This window comes from Apiospora hydei (genome assembly GCF_038363865.1).
Source record: "Apiospora hydei strain CBS 114990 chromosome Unknown utg000006l_segment0_segment0, whole genome shotgun sequence".
NCBI classification, from domain to species: domain Eukaryota; kingdom Fungi; phylum Ascomycota; class Sordariomycetes; order Amphisphaeriales; family Apiosporaceae; genus Apiospora; species Apiospora hydei.
The window spans coordinates 642768-661123 of NW_027117365.1; the positions used below are offsets into that span (position 1 = coordinate 642768).

An 18356-nucleotide genomic window follows, 5' to 3' on the forward strand; every position below is an offset into this window, starting at 1 on the left:
TTTTATTTGTTTTATGATACACCCTTCACGCGGAGATGTTTCTTATGTCATTCGGTTTCCTATTTCTTCTTTTCTCCCGCTTTTCTCTTTCCGGATCGACAGAGAGTGTACGACGGAGGAGGATACGAGAGTTCGATGTGCTCAGGGTAGATCTGCAGTTCGCAAGGACAATAGATAGATGATGATCGAGAGATGATCAACTAGCCATGGTAGTTAATCACTTGATTAAATTCGACGATTCAAGACGTCGTAGGTGCCTTGAATCATATTCCGAATCACAAGCAAGTGTGCCCCCATGCGGGCATAATCGTCAGATGTCAGCCCCCAACTCCCAAGATCAGGCCAACCCTGCATGATCCGGTCGTACAAGCCCTGCATAAGCGGCTGCAGGAATAGCGCCTGGTGTCCTGTCTGGGTAAGCCACGGCGGTTTTTAAGAGGACAGATCCGTGAAGAAGGTGGGATGCCCTGCGTAAACGTGCATAGGACCCCTTTCTTAGCAGATGCTGGTTCTAACGGCAGCAAAGATAAGTATCCTCCACCTAGGACCAAGTGGCATAGTGTCGTCGCTTGGATTTCGGTCAGCTGGCGTGATCCAAAACGACGATCGCCGAGGGTGACGATACAGAGCGGGGACCCACGGCGCCAAACCCGAGTCAGTGGGCTTGGGATTTATTGGGATGGCATGGAAGATTGGCCAAACAAGCTTTACTCGTATCTGCCTAGGCGAGATATCGGGCGCTCCCTGCAACTGCGCCGTCATGTTGCTCAATGCACGGACCCTTTGGTCCGCTCCAGGCGCCTGGATGGTGGTTATCTTCAAAAAACTCAAAGTACCCTTAAGGGGGACAGCAGCAACATCTACAGACCGATACTGTTCAACGATTTCGGATCCTGTCAATTGTCTCTGGTGCTCCTGCAGACTCTCGGCAACCTCTCGCTGATCCGACTTCAAGATGCCCATCCGTGTCAAGATGCGGCCCATGTCCCAAGGTGATCGGGCACCTTCACCTCACTGGGACAATGGTCAATACGACTCGGACCTGCCCGACATTGCCTACGATGACAAGTTCCGGACAGTGGTCAAGAAATTGTCGCTGTACAGTCTATCCCACCGAAATCCTGATTTGGTATGTCCGCAACTGACCAAGAGCGCCCAGTTACATCGCCGACGTCATCTACGTCCCCAGCACTTTCGAGCAGCTCCGGACCACATCAAACGGCGACTCCTTGCGTACTCTGGTCGATCACTTGAGCACAAACGTGACAAATCCTTCCATTGTGAATGCCCTCTTGTAAGTTGAGCCGGACTGCCTGCGTATTCTGTTTTGTGATGTCCTTATCATCGATGTATCTATCTATACGTGGGGCTCAATGCTTGCCAAGAATTCACCCCTCATGACCCTCCCTTCTGGATGCACATCGCTGATCCTATCTCAGAGCCCTGCGTTGGCACTATGGCACGCAAAACGACGGAAGGGGGCTTGGTGAAGCTCGTGCGAACGCTTGCGAGATCGTGGCATGGCGCTTTCTGACGCGCTTATCCGAGCGCGAAGCCGTCGAGTACTGTCTGTACGAGATACCCGACCCCAGTGACACCTGCAGCTCCTCCCAGCAAGGGGATTGTGCCGATCAAGGAGAGAGTAGCGAGAGGACTGCCCTTCTCGGTGGCAGCGGCGGCCACCAATTGCCACGGTCCCGCCGCCGCTCCGAGCACGATCAGAGTTCCGGGAAAATGGGCTCCCAGAGGCGGAGCCAACTGCTCCAGTCCATCTCCAAACTCACCATGAGCTTCACCAGCGGTTCCGACAGCGACGACGATTCAGGCGATGACCCGACCGCCTCCTTCGTCCACCTGAATGCTCTGGAGATTGCCGCCGTGGCGGACGCCAAGAGGTTCCTCAGCCAGCACGTGGTGCAGAAAATCATCACTGGCATTTGGGACGGCGACATCATCTTCTGGGACCGCCTCTCGGTGCACTCGACCAAAAAGCCGAAGTTTTACAACCCGCACACGGCCGACCCGTTCTCCCGTCTCCGTGTGCCCAAGTATCTCAAGGCCTTCGAGGTGATGTTCTTTGCCGCCTTCATGTTCATCTTCTACGCCGTTTGCATTGAGCAAAGTGTGCACAAGGTAACGCCCATGGAGGTTATGCTCTACATATGGTTTACCGCATTCTTCTATGACGAGGTTAGCGAGTATCTAGATGCGGGTTCGATCTTCTATGCGGCAGATGTATGGAATGTGTTTGATGTGATTATGATAGCTATCGGGATTTGCTTTGCGATATTGCGTAAGATACCCCTTTCGGCCCTTGGTGTTAACTATTGCTTACTAAACTCGTCTCGTAGGGTTCATTGGTCTCTACAACGACGACCCGGTACTGATCGCCATTGCATTCGATGTTCTGTCTTTGGAGGCACTCTTCATGGTGCCCCGAATCTGCTCCATCCTAAGCTTGAGCCCGTATTGGGGCACGCTCATCCCATGTCTCAAGGCAATGGGAATGGACTTCTTAAAGTTCATGGTGCTTGTTGCCATCATCTATCTCGGATTCCTCACAACCTTCTCCCTCGTCGGGCGGGAACTGTACACTTTCAAGCATATGGCAATGATCGTGACCAAGATCTTCTTCGGCTCTAGTTACGTCGGATTTGACATCATGAATGACATTGACCCTATCTTTGGTGCGTATCGACTCTTTCCATTGAAGTTGATGCTTGATGACTTACCTTTTGCCCGCAGGACCTCCCCTGATGTTCATTTTCGTGACACTCAGCTCGATCCTTCTGATGGGCTCCCTGACGGGTATGCTAAGCAACAGCTTCTCCAGAGTCATCTCCCACGCCAAGGAAGAGTATCTCTACGTATATAGTGTTTACGTTCTCGAGGCCTCGACCAGTAATCGGCTGACGCACTTCTACCGTAAGTTTCAAACATCCACCAGATAAGAAGCTACTTAGTTAATTCGTAATGACAGCACCGTTTAACCTGATTGCCTTTTGCATCTTCCGGCCGCTTCGACTGTTCCTGCCCTCGACCGATGGGTTCCGTCAGGCCAGAATCGTCTTGCTCAAGGCGACGCATTCCCCGATCGTGGGTGCCATCATGCTTTACGAATGGACTATGGGCAGGACAGTGCCGAAAGATGGCTTCGGCTCGTTCCGTGGGCCACGCCAGAGCTCTACCAAGCGGCCGCCGGCGCCTCCCTTGACTACGGACAGGATAGGGCGTCCTTGCATTCCTTCGCCACTCGCAAGCATACACCGGCCGTCGCAGGCTTCCAAGACAAGACAAAGGCAGGTGGAAGACGATAGCACTGATGCGCCCACCGATGTCGAAGTCCGCATCGCGGAGCTGTCGAGGAAGATTGACCGGCTCACCGCCATGGTGTCCGCTCTGCAGTCGGGGGCTGCTGGTGACGACACCGTACGAACGTAGCTGTCTACGGTCGTGGCTTGGTCCGAAGAGTATCGTATACGGCGTTATGGGGAAGTGCGTCTCCTTATAAGTCAATTCCGTTGAGCATGCTAGAAGCTATCTGGAGTCCCGTAGGCAAGACAAAAAAGTATCACGCATACACGGTATATCAGGCAATCTCATAAACGAGGGGATCTAGACTATTTAGACACTTGCGGCCAGTTTGCGTTCGCGCGCCCTGTGAATGCAGTATTTGATTTGTCGTGACTGCATGTTCATTTCCGGTCGCCGGACCTATTTCCATCGAATAGGCAGCAGCAGGCCCTTGGCTACATACTTGCAAGTCCAACCAATGACGTGAGAGCCTCCACCAGTCTAGTCCCCAATAGTGAGTCAGCTCGCAGCTATGTTGCAGCTATGTTGACGTGTGTAAGGCGCTCTCCAACCCGACTTCGCTACAGTCTTGCATATAAAATACCCGAATTGACCTGCCCATCTACCAATTGTCGTACTCTATCTCGCATCAGTGTCATCTTGACCGCCATCCACCATGCAGCTGCCCTTTGCGACCTTGGACGTCTTCACCAACACCCGGCTCGAGGGCAACCCCCTCGCCGTGGTCTCGGTCCCCGCCTCGCGCAGGGCCGAGCTCACGCAGGCCAAGAAGCAGAAGATTGCGCAGGAGTTCAACCTCTCCGAGACGGTCTTCATGCACCAGCCTGCTAAGAAGGATGGCGGCAATGATGGCGAGTGTGAAGAGGATAAGGACGCATCGCAGGTCGAGATCGACATCTTCACCACCGAGTCCGAACTGCCCTTCGCCGGCCACCCCACCATCGGTAGCGCCGTCCTGGCCAGGTTCCACTGGTACCCGACCGTGGACACGCTGCTGACCAAGTCCGGGCCCATCCATCTGGATTTCGCCTCCTCCTCCTCTTCGTCTGCGGGTAAGGATAAGGATAAGGGCCAGCCGCAATCCGCGCGCGCCCGCATCTCCCATGACGTGCGCCTGCACAAAAGAAACTGGCCGACGTCATCCCAGCGGACCAGTACGAAACGTACCCAGGCCTCTCGCACCACCTCCCCGCCGTCCGCGCCTTCGAGCTCGCCGCGCCCGTTTTCAGCATCGTCCGCGGCATGACGTTCGTGCTCGTGCACGTGCCCTCTCGCGAGCTCCTCGGCCAGCTCGACCCGAAGCTCCGGCTCGACTTTGACAACCTGCCCGGCGGGCCACTATTGGACGAGGATAGGCAGCCGGCCGGGTTCGTGGCGCGGTACTACTACTACACGGGCCCCGGGAGCAACAGCTACGTGCGCAAGATGCGCACGCGCATGCTCGAGCTGGGTGTCGAGGACCCGGCGACGGGCAGCGCCGCGAGCGCGCTGTCGGCGTACCTCGCCGTCGCCATCAACAAGACGGAGACGGCCAAGTTCGAGATCACGCAGGGCGTCGAGATGGGGCGGCGGAGCGTCATTCGCGTCGAGACGCGGTCGGATGTGCAACAGCAAAAGGCGGCGGCGGTAGATGATGGGGAGGAGGGAGTGCAAGTTGAGCTTCGGGAGGTCTGGCTTGGGGGCGAGGCGGTGGTGGTGCAGTACGGGACGTTGGTGGTGGATTAGATTGTCACGATGTGTATATGCACGCGGTCAAGTAATCAAATATTAATTAAAGATCTTTCTCCAACGACAGTTTTCCAGACAGATATTCTTCCTTGACGCCATACCCCTGAACCGTGAAATACCCCTGTTTCCTTTACCTAGAATAAAGCATTGCCACTTTTTGGCTGACAGGTAAAGGTAGATACCGCCTTGCTATTCGCCGTTTCTAGACGCTGGCACGAAACGGACACTGTATGACTGAGATCGCTCCGGCTGGCCAGATTTTACAGCTTCGCTAGGCTCCATGAGCAAAATATCAAATTGTGCAAAGATCTGGTGGTTTCTCATTAGATTTAGGTAACAGACTAAACGGGGGCAAAACACTTGCTCTCCTGACATACCGTAGCAAGTGTCTTGCTGAGCACCATCTCCGCAGCAGTTCTTGCCGGGTAATTATTCGCGCTGCCCATAGTCCCCCACATGATATTGAGAGCACTCTCCATTGTAAGATGTAAGTGCCTGTCGTTGGCTTCGAGCCACCGCTCAGGCCGAAAGACTTCAGCGTCGTTCCCCAGTGCTTCTTTGCCTGCATGATACCGAAGGAATCTGCCCCGACTTCAGTACCTCCCGGGATCTCAAAGCCCAGAATTGTATCGACCGTTTTCGGTGACTTCCTGAAGACAGGTGGCACTGCAGTAACAGCATCCGACATACGGCATCCCTCTTTTACCACGGCGCGAAGGTATGGCAGTGTCGACGGCAGAGACAGGGACCTGGGGACAGGAGGTGCTGGGAGCCGGCTTCCCGGGCTCACGCCACATCCGATGATCTCTGACTTTAGCTTGTGGTAGGCCGTAGGGCTTTTCAAGAGGTGGAGGATGGTCGTTGCCAGAGCAGCAGCCGTCAGATGGGCCCAGTCTCGTCTTTTTGGCTTGGTCAACATTCCCGAAAGCGCAAAGGTCGACTAGTAGCGAGCGACTCACAGCTTATCGGGTACACCCTTTGTTTCCTCTTCATCTACGTCACATAGGTTGGTCCTATTATCGTGTTAAGTACCATAGGTCAGAAAAGGAAAGGCATTGATTCAGCTTACTTGCGGTGGTTATATTTCAAGTCATGTTCATCCTTGAAGCCAGGGTCCTCGTTGGAGTCAATATGACGACGACATGCACGCATCATCCGAACAGGAAGTAACGCCGCAACCAGCCTTGACATGCATGGACGTTTCGCGTCCGGCATGTTACACCAATGCTGGACTTCTTCAAGTGAAGCGGGGGATTCACAAGACACAAGGTCCCTAAGGAAATTTGACACGAACCAGCGGCTTGCCGAAGCCATTTCCAACGGCCTGAATGCCACTTCAGTCGAAATAAACTCTTCTTCAATCAACCTGATTAGACAGCCACACCGTCTGTCCGCTATTGCCTCGAGTTGTGAGCCTCCTTTGGATCCACGTGGAGCAGCTTGTCGAGGGCACTTCTTCCCTTCAGGGCAGGATAAGGAGCTGTGGCTCCGGTTTGGACATGGAGACTCAGGCACTCCAGAGTACCTAGAGAGTGGAGAGATGATCCTCAGTATGGCATCGATGTCCGACGTGACAAGCTGGTTGGGGCCGACACGGATAAGACCGCCTTGCACGGGAGAGGAGTTAGGCTTGGGTTGGGGATTGTGGGGATAGGCATGCCATACCATACTTATCAGATACCCTCCTCAGATCCAGGGGCCACAAGCAGCCGAAACGCCTTCGGATACCCCTCAGAGGCAGGAACGAAGTCCAAAAGGGGCCGGGGATGTGACACAGTCGATGCCACCGGTAGACCAAACGGGCGAAACTGCAGATGAGTATCAATGATGACGCAAGAAGCATCAAAGCCATGGCTGAACATTTGGTGCCGGCATTAACGGTTCTTGGGCATTGGGGGGTTGCGGGACGAGCGAATCCAGGGGCGTGCTCGCACAAAGATTTATAAGAACTGAGCCATGGGGTAGGACTCTTGACTCCTAGCCACTCTGTAGAGCCTGCAGTAGTGACAACACCGGAATCTCATGGCCCTCTCTCAAGTCGGCCGAGTAAATGAAGCCGTACGAGACTGGTCCCCGAGCCGTACTTTGTGGCGGCTGCAAGGGAGGTTTGCATCCCTGGCATACACCCCCAAGAGGCGCAAAGCCCTGTCCAACCTTCCTGTTCTATCAAATATGTTATAGTCGAAAGAAGCAAGGCAAACCTTCCCTGGGCCATCACATTGTAAGTCTCTACGAGCCCCTCCTCGTTAGTTGTATTGCTTTCGCATCTCAAAATGCGGTTGCCACGAGGAACGTGTCCGAGACCTGTCGACACCCGGATCGGTTGCTGCCTATAAGACAGTAGTGCGCCTTATTCGAGATAAAGCGTGTGAGCGGTCTACACGATCTTGCCTTGTATCACGTCCCACGGCATCATCACACATTTCCACCCCCCGATTGGCAAACCGGATACTTGGTTCGACCGTTAATATTGAAAGAAACCAAAACGTGTGGTCATAGAGATGGCCAGCCCTGGTATTTCTGACCTTTCGGCCGGAAGCATGGCTTCTGATGGCATGTGATGCCCATGCCCTCTGGTGCATAGAGCCCCCTACCGCCTTGCCTCGATTATGCGAAAACCAATGTCCGCGCAGGCCAGAGAGCATGCATTTTCAGATGACGCGGCACGAATTGACCGTCTGGGACACATCCATCCTTGGTGAACGATTGGTGATACAACTGGTCTCGTTATGTTGCTTCCCGTCCCCATCGGCGTAATGATTTGGTCCCGACGTGACGTACCTAGTTGACAGAGCAAGTTCCGGCGAGACAGGATTCGCCGCAGCTCCCTTGCCTGCAGGAAAATTTATATCGGTATGCATGTTCATGGCTGCTGGATGTAGCCTCGACATTAGGAAAATAGGGCATTTGTCTCGGGAAGCCGCAGTTTCTCAACCTCGTCTGCAAAAGGCCATTGTTCAGGTCCAACGCCGAATTCCAAGCCACCGATAACATTAATCAATACTGCAGGATCTGTAGTTAATATCCAGGCTGATCAATATGTCCAGATTTGTGGTACTCGTACCTCTTTCGCGTCGGCCTGAACGTGCTGCACCGCATCCGCGCGGCGGACCGGGAGGGATCCCGTACCCGCTCCGTCTCCTTGTCCAGGATCGCGTCCTCATCCGAAGAAGTGGCCTCCCGGAATCATCGTAGTATATGGAGTCATTCCCAGAGGGACTGCGAACCATATACGACCAAATGCTGTACTCGTGAGTTTATTTGGGAGAACAAAGTCAGGCATTGCCATGAAGCTGGATCACAGAATAAACTAAGGCGATCGGGAAGCTGGGCCAGTGTACCAGTGAGTTGCAGAACGGACTGCAGGTCATGGTGTACTCGCCGTACACGAAGAGATACGGCGGAAACGGGCCACACGAACCACACATACGTGCCGGGCAAATTCCAGCCGGCTCTATCCCTTCGAGAAACGACACGAGTGGTGTGGGATATTTAACACAACAGGGCAGCTGATTCGTTGGTAAGTCTGGTGATGATGATAGGGGTTTTACTGGCCTTTGTACGAGAGGATCTTCTTTCATGGCGAACTGTAGGATGCCGAACTAGTCCCAGATCATCGTACCAATGGCCGATTTCTGTCTCGGCGACACTGCCTCTGCCAGCTTCATATAAAACAATTGCAAGAGACAACCATATCAAGCCTGAAGAAATCAGTTCCAATCAAACCTCATCGCCCAGCTACTGCAGTATGTCAACGGCGGAGCTCCCAGCGCGGACTTGCAGTCTGAACAGCCTCTGTTCCGCACAGATAAACATCTCGCCCTGTTTGCCAAAGCAAAAGTTGGAGCAGCCTCCCGCTACCTCGATGAGTCCCAGGGGCACGCCACCAGGGCTCCAGATCTCGATGCCGTCTCCACATGCCGCATACACATTTCCCACGTCGTCGCATTGCACCGCGACTGGAGCTCCTTCCATAGCAAATGCAAAGACACGCTTGTTTGCGAGAAATGGTTGGCGGCCGCGACTCAATATATCAAAGACATAAATTGTAGCTGGCCTTTTCATGTTTATATTAGCAAACAGTCCATTGGACGGGGATACTCCAGATGGGCTCACTGAATGGAAGAGAGGTCACCGCTGTCCCTTGGTGCGCCTGCATCGGTTATGTAGAGCGTATCCTCGTCTGGGCTGAAACACAGACCCGTCGGTGCCCCGAAACCATCGGCCACTACTCGTAGACCACCAGCCAGCTCGGGGTCGTACCGATATACGTGACTCGGTAGTTGCGGCGAGGGCCGGATCTCCTTTGCAAACCCAAGGGGCGGGTCGGTGAACCAGATAGCACCGTCTCTGGATACATTGGCCTGCTGGGGCGAGTTCAACGGCCGACTACCGAAAGAAGTGACGACTGCTTGAGGGGCTTTGTTACGCGGCACTTCCATTAGTGTTAGTAATATTGCTTGTTTATCTGGGAAAAGTATCGCAAATATTGAAACCGAGCAAGATAGGGACAGGCCTCACTATAGTATAAACCTCCTGTTTCGGGTTTCAGTGTGCCCTGTGAACAGTACAGCAGGCCTTGACGGTAGGCACATGCGCCGGCCGGCATGGGCAAGTCTGGTGGCGGACGGAGCTTCGACCACTCTACAGCCACGACGTCACCATCATCTTCGGCCCGCTGCATGCGGATCTTGGATATCAGCACTATGGGAAGCTGCGAGCTGCTCGTGGTCTGTAGCAGGTCTGACGTGACCCAAAGCTCCTCGTACTCTGGAAGGTAGACGCAGGCATTATGAAAGAAGGGACTGCGAGATGTGGTCGACGAAGTAAGAAGGAGAGAACACTCTGCGCCGTCTCTCCCAAAGATAGATTCGAGGCCCGCATGGTACTGTTTGATGGCGATCGAGTCCGAGTCAATGGCAGTCGAAGGCTGTCTGGAGAATTATGTAGTCATCAGTGGCGAGGTCCCAACGGCTTTTTTTTCCTTGGAAGAAGTATCCAATAAGCTGATATGAAACTACATACTTGTTTCTCAAATCAACGATCTGTGGTTGGTTAGTTCGCCTTCCTGTTCTGTAAGCTGGATTTGCTGAACCCTACCTCAAAGTCTGCTGGGGTTGATTCGATATCGGATTGTATCACGGCAGCCATCGTGTGTGAATCTGGAGGGAACGTCCTGCTGGGGAGCCAGAATTATGCATGCATTTAACATGCATGTCAATCTAGCAAGTTCGTGACCCAGTCACTGGAAAGTGTGCTTAGCAATGTCTGTGCTAGATCAAATTGGCACCCATCACATCGATTGTCAGCAAAAGACAGCTTCGACGAACAGTCCACAGCCGGTGTGCTAAGGGCTAAGATCAATTAGAATCGTCTTTTGGGGTTGCATCGCTGAAATTGGATTGTATTGAGATGTTGGTCTGCCTGCAGGTGCATACTGGAAGGAGCTACCCCGCCTAAAGTTTGGTGATATAGCAAGAAGGTCGTAGCTGCCAGGATGCGTCGATGGAGTTGCCATTGAACTCCAGTTGCATCGAATGCATACAACCAATCATAATTTGTCACTTCTCGAACGTCCTGCTATATCACGATAGTCGACGCTCACCTGGGGCTTTCCTCAGCTCTCGGCAATCTTCGGCTAAGGAGGGACTTGCGCATGTACCTACTTGTAAGTGCAAGCCACCTGCTGCCCGGAATAGGGTGAATGCGGCATTAGCTGCTGGCACTGCACTATCCAACTTCCTCAGGTCACGAGGTCATTGTTCCAGCGTACCGGAGCACGAGCGCAAGCCTCAATATCAAACCGCAAACGGAATGATGTCCGTGTTAGCTGAGATCTGATGGCATCTAGTTCTTAACAATACAAGTCTGGACGTCAAATGAGATTCCGCCTCAATGTCAGCTGTTCCTAAAGTCCGAGAAACTGCCCTTCCCCCCTGGTCTAGGCAACCTAGTTTGAGCTTAGCAGCGCTCCTGCCCCCAGATTCTCAAAACTGGAACTTCTCCATATTTCCTGTCCTTGGATCGCCAAAACCCGAAAGTCGATGATAACCGTCATATTGCCGAATCCCGCCCCTCTTGACCTTTTTATTTCCAATCGCCCTTCCGCCATCACCATTGACGTAGAGCCTCGGCATGACCCATTTCTTGCTAGGTTAACTACAACATTCTTCCCACCCGAATCCTCCGTTCTCCTACCGACGAAGCATCCCCCGGTCCATCTATGGTGCGCGCAGTCTAGAGGCATGCCACCATCTCTCGGCGCACACGATGCTGCCATGTCCGAAGCGTCCGGTACCAGGGAGCCCCATGCGGATTCAATCGTCAGCAAGATGGATGGCGTCGTCAAGAAGGCCGGCAGTGCCATCTCCGGAAACAAGAGGCTGGAGGACAACACCGACAGCATGGTAGCCGCCAAGTCGAAACGCCCGGATAAGCATAGCATGGACTACATGGTGCGCTCCGGTATTGCCGGGGGTATCGCAGGTTGTGCCGTATGTACCTCTCACCCCAATGCGCTTGGAATCAATGTTCTGGACACAGCCTCCTGACATCTATAAATAGGCCAAAACGTCTGTCGCACCTCTCGACCGTGTCAAGATCCTCTTCCAAACGAGCAACCCCCAATTTGCGAAATATACGAGTTCATGGGTCGGCCTCGCGCGAGCGCTACGTGATATATATGGACGCGATGGAATCATGGGACTTTTCCGCGGCCATTCTGCGACGCTCCTGAAGATCTATCCCTACGCCGCCATCAAATTCGTCGCCTACGAACAATACCGCGCATTCATAGTTGGTAACAGAGCCCAGGAAACATGGGGGCGGAGGTTTACGGCCGGCGCATTGGCGGGAGTCACGTCCGTCTTTTTCACATACCCTCTCGAGGTCATACGTGTGCGCCTGGCCTTTGAGACGAAGCATAGGAGCTCCTCGCTGGTGGACATATGCAAGAAGATATACCATGAGCAACCAACCCCGAAAGCGACACCGGGGGCTGCCCATGGCGTCACATCGGTCGCCTCGGCAACTGCCGCGGCGGTCACCCCGCGGAACGGCATGATCAACTTCTACAGAGGGTTTTCTATGACGATGCTGGGCATGGTCCCGTACGCCGGAATCTCGTTCTTAACACACGACACGATGGGCGACCTGTTTCGCCTACCCTCGATCAGAAGACACACCACACTGCCCCGGCCTGCGAATGCGCCGACGGACAAGCCAGCACCCTTGCGCGCATGGGCCGAGCTGACATCCGGAGGTATCTCGGGGGCAGTGTCGCAGACGGTTTCCTACCCGCTCGAGGTGATTCGACGGCGGATGCAGGTCGGCGGCGCCGTAGGAGATGGACACCGCCTTCGCATAGGAGAGACGGTGGGTCTGATCTTCAAGGAGCGTGGCCTCTCCGGCTTCTTTGTCGGGTTGAGTATTGGTTATGTCAAGATAATACCCCTGAGCGCCGTGAGCTTCTATACATATGAGCGGATGAAGACGGTATTTGGTATATAAATAAAGGTCGGCTGGGAGCCTGGAGAGGGGTGCTTGAACGGAGTAAGGCGTTGGTTTTCTTTTGGTATACCTAGAGGGCAGCCTGCAGCATTTACGTGCGTGTATATGGATATTACGGGATTCGGTAGACCTAGCGAGCGCGGCATCATAGCTGCCGGCACCAAGATAGAAGGAGGATTCAGTGTAGCATTTTGTGGCATATGACATACAGTACGGCGAAGAATGAATTGGGTATTCTTCACATGACAATCATGCATGGCAGAGTTGACTCCTTTATGCGAAGCTGACAACTCGGCTGTTATTGTTTCCTTTTCTTGATAGAGTTCGCCTGCATACAGACGGAATTGCTTTTTGCTGATCAAAATAGCAGCCGAGATCATACAGGGCAAAAGTCGACAGCCACTGGGCAAGACCGGCAGTGAAGCCGTTCCTCTTTTATCAGCGTCTCTCTTCCTCTCCAGGAGCTGGCCGTCTTTAGCAATATGGCGTATACTATAAAGTTCCGCCTGCCGTAACCAACTGGGCCACACATTGTATGTATATATAATGTGGCTAACATGGCAAAACTCGGAGGTTATCCTTCCACGCCGCCCAGACGATGATCACCACAGCTCATCTTCAACATGTCTCAGCTCGTACTGTTCAGCTCGTACTGCTATAAACAGCCGAGTCTCTGACCTTGGGGTACTGCCGGGCACGCCGCCGCCATACGCTAGCTGGCCCGATTGGGCGGGCCACACGCCGTCGGCGCTGGGAGGGAGAGACGGTTTCACTGCCCCTGATGTCAATGGCTTTGCTTTGGGTTTCTGCACCGCTTGGACTTTGTACCAAGTCCGCGCCAAGGCTGAGATGGAGGAGTAGGAAAAGAAACGAGCTCAGCTCGGGATGATCTGCAGGTTCGGATAGTGGGTGCAGAACTGGTGAGTGAGACACAGGCAGGTCAGACGATATGCCGCCGCTGCTGCAGTGACTGCGGGTTTTAAATACGGGGTCGAGAACGCCCGTCGTCGTTTCTTCTGGAGATGCCTCCTAGACACCTCTTTTTCTTTCCTTCTTCTCGCACGAGCCGCATCATCAGCTGAAAAGCGATCTACGGGTTCACTGCTGTCAAATATACATAGACACGTGGTACACTTTGACACGCTTCTCCTGTACTCTGATATCTTCATATACCTGACTTCCGAAATCTTGATATCATTATTTCTTGCCCGCTCTTAAGGCCCGAGCGATTGAGCAACGCGTTATAGCCACACTCTCATTCGCATATATATATACACAAAACCATCATCACCATGGCGGACCCATACGTACTGCAAGAGGCCGTGAAGCCCATGTCGGCGCCCGAAGAGCATAACCAGCCGGTGCCCGACCCCGTCGCGCATTTCAAGGCGATACCGTGGTGCCGCGCCCTCATCGAAGATAAGGCGAACCTCGAGGTTATGGTACCGGACCGCCGGCCGCTGGCGTCGGGCGAGTCCAACTTTGTGCGCAAAACGAGTAAGTCGGCCGAGCCCTCTCTATCCGGATCATCAGCACTCACACAGCATTATCCCTCCCCCCCCTCTCTCTCTCTCTTTCTCAGAAATAAGAAACTCCTAGGAAAGCTAACAGAACCCCCTTCCGCAGTGAACAAACCCACCGCCATCAAAGCCTGCCTCTCCTTCTTCCGCCCCGTGCGCGCGCACCCGAAACTCCAGACCACCTCGGGCAGCGAGGTCAGCAAGAGCAAGGAGCTCCTCTCGGGCGGCGGACCCGAGAACAACGAGAACCCCAAGAACCCCTTTCTGCTCTTCAGCGCCCTCGTCGACATCGGCGTCGACTGCCAGAGCTACGCGGGCACCATGCACGGGGGTTATACGCGGTCCTGATGGACGAGGTCATGGGGACGGCGGCGAATTTTCAGAGTGGTGAGTCTTTCTCTTATTTTTCTTTTTTCTTTTTCTTTTCTTTTTATTTGGTCATGTGTTGAGCATAGCGTGTCACCCGCCCCCCTTTCTTTCTTTTTTCCATTTGTTGTTTTCTTATTTTCTACAAATACTACGGAGAAATGTGCATGAGAAACTGTGTCGGCGTGAGTAAGAGAGAGTGAGAGAGAAGACCTTTTGAACTCTAGGAACCTTGATTTTAAACAAAACCCCCTTGCCCCTTTTGTGTCATCTAGGCCAAGCCAGCGTCAACGAGATCCATGAAAACGACCTGATCACCTCGGCCCTAGCCAACGGCGCCTACACGGTGCGCTTCACGACCAACATGCGCCGCGCCGTCCGCACCCCCGCAAGTCGTCGTCGTCCGCGGCCGCGTCATCAAGCGCGAGGGCCGCAAGCTGCACCTGCGCGGCTCGATGGAGGATAAGAACGGTAAGCTTATTTCCATTAGTTTCCTCCACGCCCCGACAGTGAATAAGGGGAAAAGAGAGAAATAGGGGACGAGGAGAAAAGCTGACCGTGACCTGTCTATCAATAATAGGAGAGGTATTGGCCGAGGCCGATGGACTCTGGCTGTGCATGGCCGAAAATGTTGGACGAAGCCAACTGTAAGGGGTTGGTTGGTGCGTTTTGAGAAATACCAAGTTTGTAGGATCACTGGGAAAGGAGTTGTCAATGATGTATTTTTGTGAGGCTAGTTGCATAGAAAAAATCGGAATCGAAAGTTTGGTATTTGCTTAATTATCGGTTGATTACGTTGGCTTTTTTACTAATCTGCCCCCATGGTCATTACAACTGCACACCTATTTACAGGCCGTTGATGATAGATATGATAGACATTATCACCTTTCCCGGCGAGAATTTCCAGATTTGGTCCTCTCAAGAACGCCTAGTTGTGGCCCCAACTGCTGCGCCAAAAGCAAAAAAACTACATCTATCCATTACTTCGTATGCCACATCGATATTGATCTCAGTCCACCTTGATAGCGCTGTAGTCTAGGTTAGTAGGGGTGTCATGTATCAATGAAGGTGAAAGATAACTTACTTGTAAATCCTCCGGACAAACATGTATGCCGTCAGGAAGCCAACCGTGCCCGTCAAAAGGCCATACACACAGCATGCCATGAAGCTATAGCTGAAGAATAGCATCGAGCTGACGAAGCCCGTGATATGTAGTTTGACAAAGTAGTACCACACACAGTAGAGGAACACCCAGACGGCACTCCCTCCGCCAACGAAGAAAGACTGCCACCACCAGTGGTAGTTCTCGGAGCAGAGCTGGATGTAGACAGTCACAACCGTGACCTCGGCGATGGTGACAATGAGGATGACGGAAACAACCGCGAGGAAGCCGAACACATAGTAATAGCCGCTCTTGTCTTGCCACATGGACTGGAAGACGAAGAGAAGCTCGATGAAGATGACCGCGAACGGAATGAGGCCAGCTAGCAAGATCGACTGGAGACTCTTGGCGTACCAAGCCTGGTGTGGAATTTGTCGAGGGATGCTGCTGGTTTTTGTTGGGTGTTCCCAAGCACCAGTTCGGACGAATCCGTACCATGCGCCGGCGTAGACCAGAGGGACCTGGATACAGAGCCAGAGTAGAGCCAGCGCAATTAGGGTGCCGAACGGGATCGCGGTGCTCGAGGCTTGGGCCCAGACGAACAGATTCAGAATGAAAATCAGGCCGAACAACAGACCAGGAAAGAGAACCGCCGTCACCAGCGCGTTCCGTCTGAAGTCTTGGCCATCGAATGTTCTATACACTCGGGCGGAGAAGTACCCAGAGAATGCGCTGCCGAAAATGAACAAGCCAACACCTGCACTGATAAAGCCACCCCGGAAGCTCGGGTTCAAAACGCCGATAGCACTGAGGAGCACGAGTCCCACGGCCATGAAGAGCAATTGCATGCCGGATCCTACCAGGGGAGCCAAGAGATGCCCATGCTCAGGTTTCCGGAAGACATCAGCATGTAGGAGTTTCCATCCCGTAACGTCCTCGAGAGCCTCGTCTTCGGATGTGATGTCACCGTCTTTCTCGCCAACACCTTCCTGGTCCAACAAGCCAAGGCCTGTAGCCTTCTCGGAGAGAATCCGTGGGCTCAGGCCTCCGGAGAGTCTCTTGCGCTTGACACGGAGTTTTCCGTCTTCAGCAAGTCCTTCCCTATAGTTTCTGATGTCGGTTCGGATAGTCTTTGCTAGAATCATGAGGACAATGCCGGTAAGAAGGCCACAGATGATGAGCGAGTTGACAATGGCCAACCAGTGGATCTTGGAACCCTCTTCTTGGTTGACAAAGTACAGATCCCAGCGATGGTTCCACTCGATCGACTCGTCTTCTCGGAAATAGACCGAGTAGGTATAAGGAACAGTCATCTTGGCATCGTCGTCAATGTTCTCAAACTGCTCTGGGTAGTAAGAGGAGTCGGGGTATTTCAGAGTCAGATCGGTGGTCTTGTTGGGCGCCATGTACAACTCGAAGTTCTCATCGATGCTGTGCAGGTCCTTGGGACAGCCATTCTCGCGCCTGACGCCAGGCCCGATACTCTTGGTGTAGACTTCGAAGCCAACGACGACCTTCTCGCCCCTTTCTCCAGCTCGGCCCGGCGCTCGCCGGTGACGGATAACGATAGTGTGGTGGTTATTGAGGAAGTAACGGGGCCTTCCCGTGCTCGCCGAGTAGTCGGTAAAGCCCAGCTTGAAACCCGAGGCGTAGTACTTGCGTGACTTGTCCACCGTCACGAAGCTAGTAGCGCCTGGAAGATTGTCCACAATCCATTCCACCACGTACCCGTCTTTCACCAATTCCTGGGCCCATTTGAGGTCTTTCCCAGTGATCTCCTTGTTACACACGAAGCTGCACTCCTGATCATTGCCCATGGCGAGATCGAGGTCAGACGTAATGATTCGGTCGCCACGCAGAACTTCGCCCAGATTCAGCGATATACTCTGGCCGCCGAGGAGACCACCCCCGGCCATCTTGCCCGTCGGGGGCAAACAAACGGCAGATCATTGTAGGCGTATTGCAATTGGGTGTTGTCGGAGTAGACTTTGTTGACGAGTAATGGGATCTGGTCATTGTCCTTGTAGCTGCGAATCGACCAGCCTGCATAGAGGTACCCGGCGTTAGCAAACTCAGTCTAGCGCTGTACCCTGCACCACGTAGGACCCTTACCTGGTATGTAGAACGCATGCGCATTGGATATCACCAGCGACGACACTAGCCATTTCAAACCCATCTTGCCAAAGTGTCCCATGTTGACCTTGGCCTTATCCCGCAACACTACCGTGGTTCCAGATGCATTCGAGATGGCAAACAAGACGGGAGGGGCCGTAGGGAAGATTAGACTCCGGCCTTTGTTCCAGACTATAGGAAGAGGATAGAGGTTCCACGAGCACCGGGGATAACGGGTGTTTTGACAGCAGGCACCCGGGTCGGAATCAGATCAGGGTTGTCTTAGACGTGACTCGAAAGCGTCCAGGAACACAAAAAGTAGGCAGCGGTACACAGCGTCGCGGGTGGGCAATCCAAGGATTCCGAGATGGGAGCGCAAGTTTGCGAGGGATCTCGGGGAAGGCGTGATTGTTATTTGATAAACTAAGCCGTTGAACGAGCGTAATCGGTACAGAGTACCCTTGCGAAGATTGATTGGTAGGGCTTGGGAAGATCAACACAGCAAGGCGTTGCGACAGCCAGCGAGCGAGACAGCACCCCAATTGCTGGCAGTCTCACCAATGGAGGCGGGAGAATAACCGGCTGCCCGGGGAACCAGAAAAGATGGCTGGCGGTAGCCGAAGTATTGGAGGGGGGTGGTGGTGTCGCGGATTGCTGCCGACGTGCAATATACGCGCTACAGAACAGATAACGGAACCTTCCAG

The 18356-nt window shown here is 53.5% G+C and overlaps 8 protein-coding genes across 8 annotated transcripts; 5 read left to right on the plus strand and 3 right to left on the minus strand.

Annotated features, from left to right (window-relative positions):
* Nucleotides 1–955: 955 nt before the first annotated feature.
* PG997_007385 (ion transporter) lies at nucleotides 956–3441 on the plus strand (the record flags this gene model as incomplete). The annotated part of the gene is made up of 6 exons (XM_066811700.1): nucleotides 956–1098; nucleotides 1160–1294; nucleotides 1440–2293; nucleotides 2352–2687; nucleotides 2746–2925; nucleotides 2981–3441. The coding sequence occupies 6 exons, from the start codon at nucleotides 956–958 to the stop codon at nucleotides 3439–3441; spliced, it is 2109 nt and encodes a 702-aa protein (XP_066667042.1).
* A 529-nt stretch (nucleotides 3442–3970) lies between these two features.
* Nucleotides 3971–5040, plus strand: PG997_007386 (uncharacterized protein; the record flags this gene model as incomplete). Its single annotated transcript, XM_066811701.1, is given in 2 exon segments — nucleotides 3971–4423; nucleotides 4441–5040. The coding sequence occupies 2 exon segments, from the start codon at nucleotides 3971–3973 to the stop codon at nucleotides 5038–5040; spliced, it is 1053 nt and encodes a 350-aa protein (XP_066667043.1).
* Nucleotides 5041–5560: 520 nt separating this feature from the next.
* Nucleotides 5561–6711, minus strand: PG997_007387 (uncharacterized protein; the record flags this gene model as incomplete). The annotated part of the gene is made up of 3 exons (XM_066811702.1): nucleotides 5561–5942; nucleotides 6003–6056; nucleotides 6113–6711. Coding segments are annotated over 3 exons (1035 nt in total), but the record flags the coding sequence as incomplete, so codon positions are not given.
* Nucleotides 6712–8781: 2070 nt separating this feature from the next.
* Nucleotides 8782–10194, minus strand: PG997_007388 (smp-30 gluconolaconase lre-like region containing protein; the record flags this gene model as incomplete). The annotated part of the gene is made up of 5 exons (XM_066811703.1): nucleotides 8782–9100; nucleotides 9160–9511; nucleotides 9565–9977; nucleotides 10069–10088; nucleotides 10144–10194. The coding sequence occupies 5 exons, from the start codon at nucleotides 10192–10194 to the stop codon at nucleotides 8782–8784; spliced, it is 1155 nt and encodes a 384-aa protein (XP_066667045.1).
* A 1094-nt stretch (nucleotides 10195–11288) lies between these two features.
* Nucleotides 11289–12552, plus strand: PG997_007389 (Mitochondrial carrier protein LEU5; the record flags this gene model as incomplete). Its single annotated transcript, XM_066811704.1, has 2 exons — nucleotides 11289–11537; nucleotides 11608–12552. The coding sequence occupies 2 exons, from the start codon at nucleotides 11289–11291 to the stop codon at nucleotides 12550–12552; spliced, it is 1194 nt and encodes a 397-aa protein (XP_066667046.1).
* A 546-nt stretch (nucleotides 12553–13098) lies between these two features.
* Nucleotides 13099–13413, plus strand: PG997_007390 (uncharacterized protein; the record flags this gene model as incomplete). The annotated part of the gene is made up of 1 exon (XM_066811705.1): nucleotides 13099–13413. The coding sequence occupies one exon, from the start codon at nucleotides 13099–13101 to the stop codon at nucleotides 13411–13413; it is 315 nt and encodes a 104-aa protein (XP_066667047.1).
* A 431-nt stretch (nucleotides 13414–13844) lies between these two features.
* On the plus strand, nucleotides 13845–14904 carry PG997_007391 (uncharacterized protein; the record flags this gene model as incomplete). Its single annotated transcript, XM_066811706.1, has 3 exons — nucleotides 13845–14049; nucleotides 14179–14403; nucleotides 14714–14904. The coding sequence occupies 3 exons, from the start codon at nucleotides 13845–13847 to the stop codon at nucleotides 14902–14904; spliced, it is 621 nt and encodes a 206-aa protein (XP_066667048.1).
* A 543-nt stretch (nucleotides 14905–15447) lies between these two features.
* On the minus strand, nucleotides 15448–17456 carry PG997_007392 (endomembrane protein 70; the record flags this gene model as incomplete). The annotated part of the gene is made up of 2 exons (XM_066811707.1): nucleotides 15448–15466; nucleotides 15523–17456. 2 exons carry the CDS (start codon nucleotides 17454–17456, stop codon nucleotides 15448–15450), a joined length of 1953 nt encoding a protein of 650 aa, XP_066667049.1.
* Nucleotides 17457–18356: the final 900 nt, after the last annotated feature.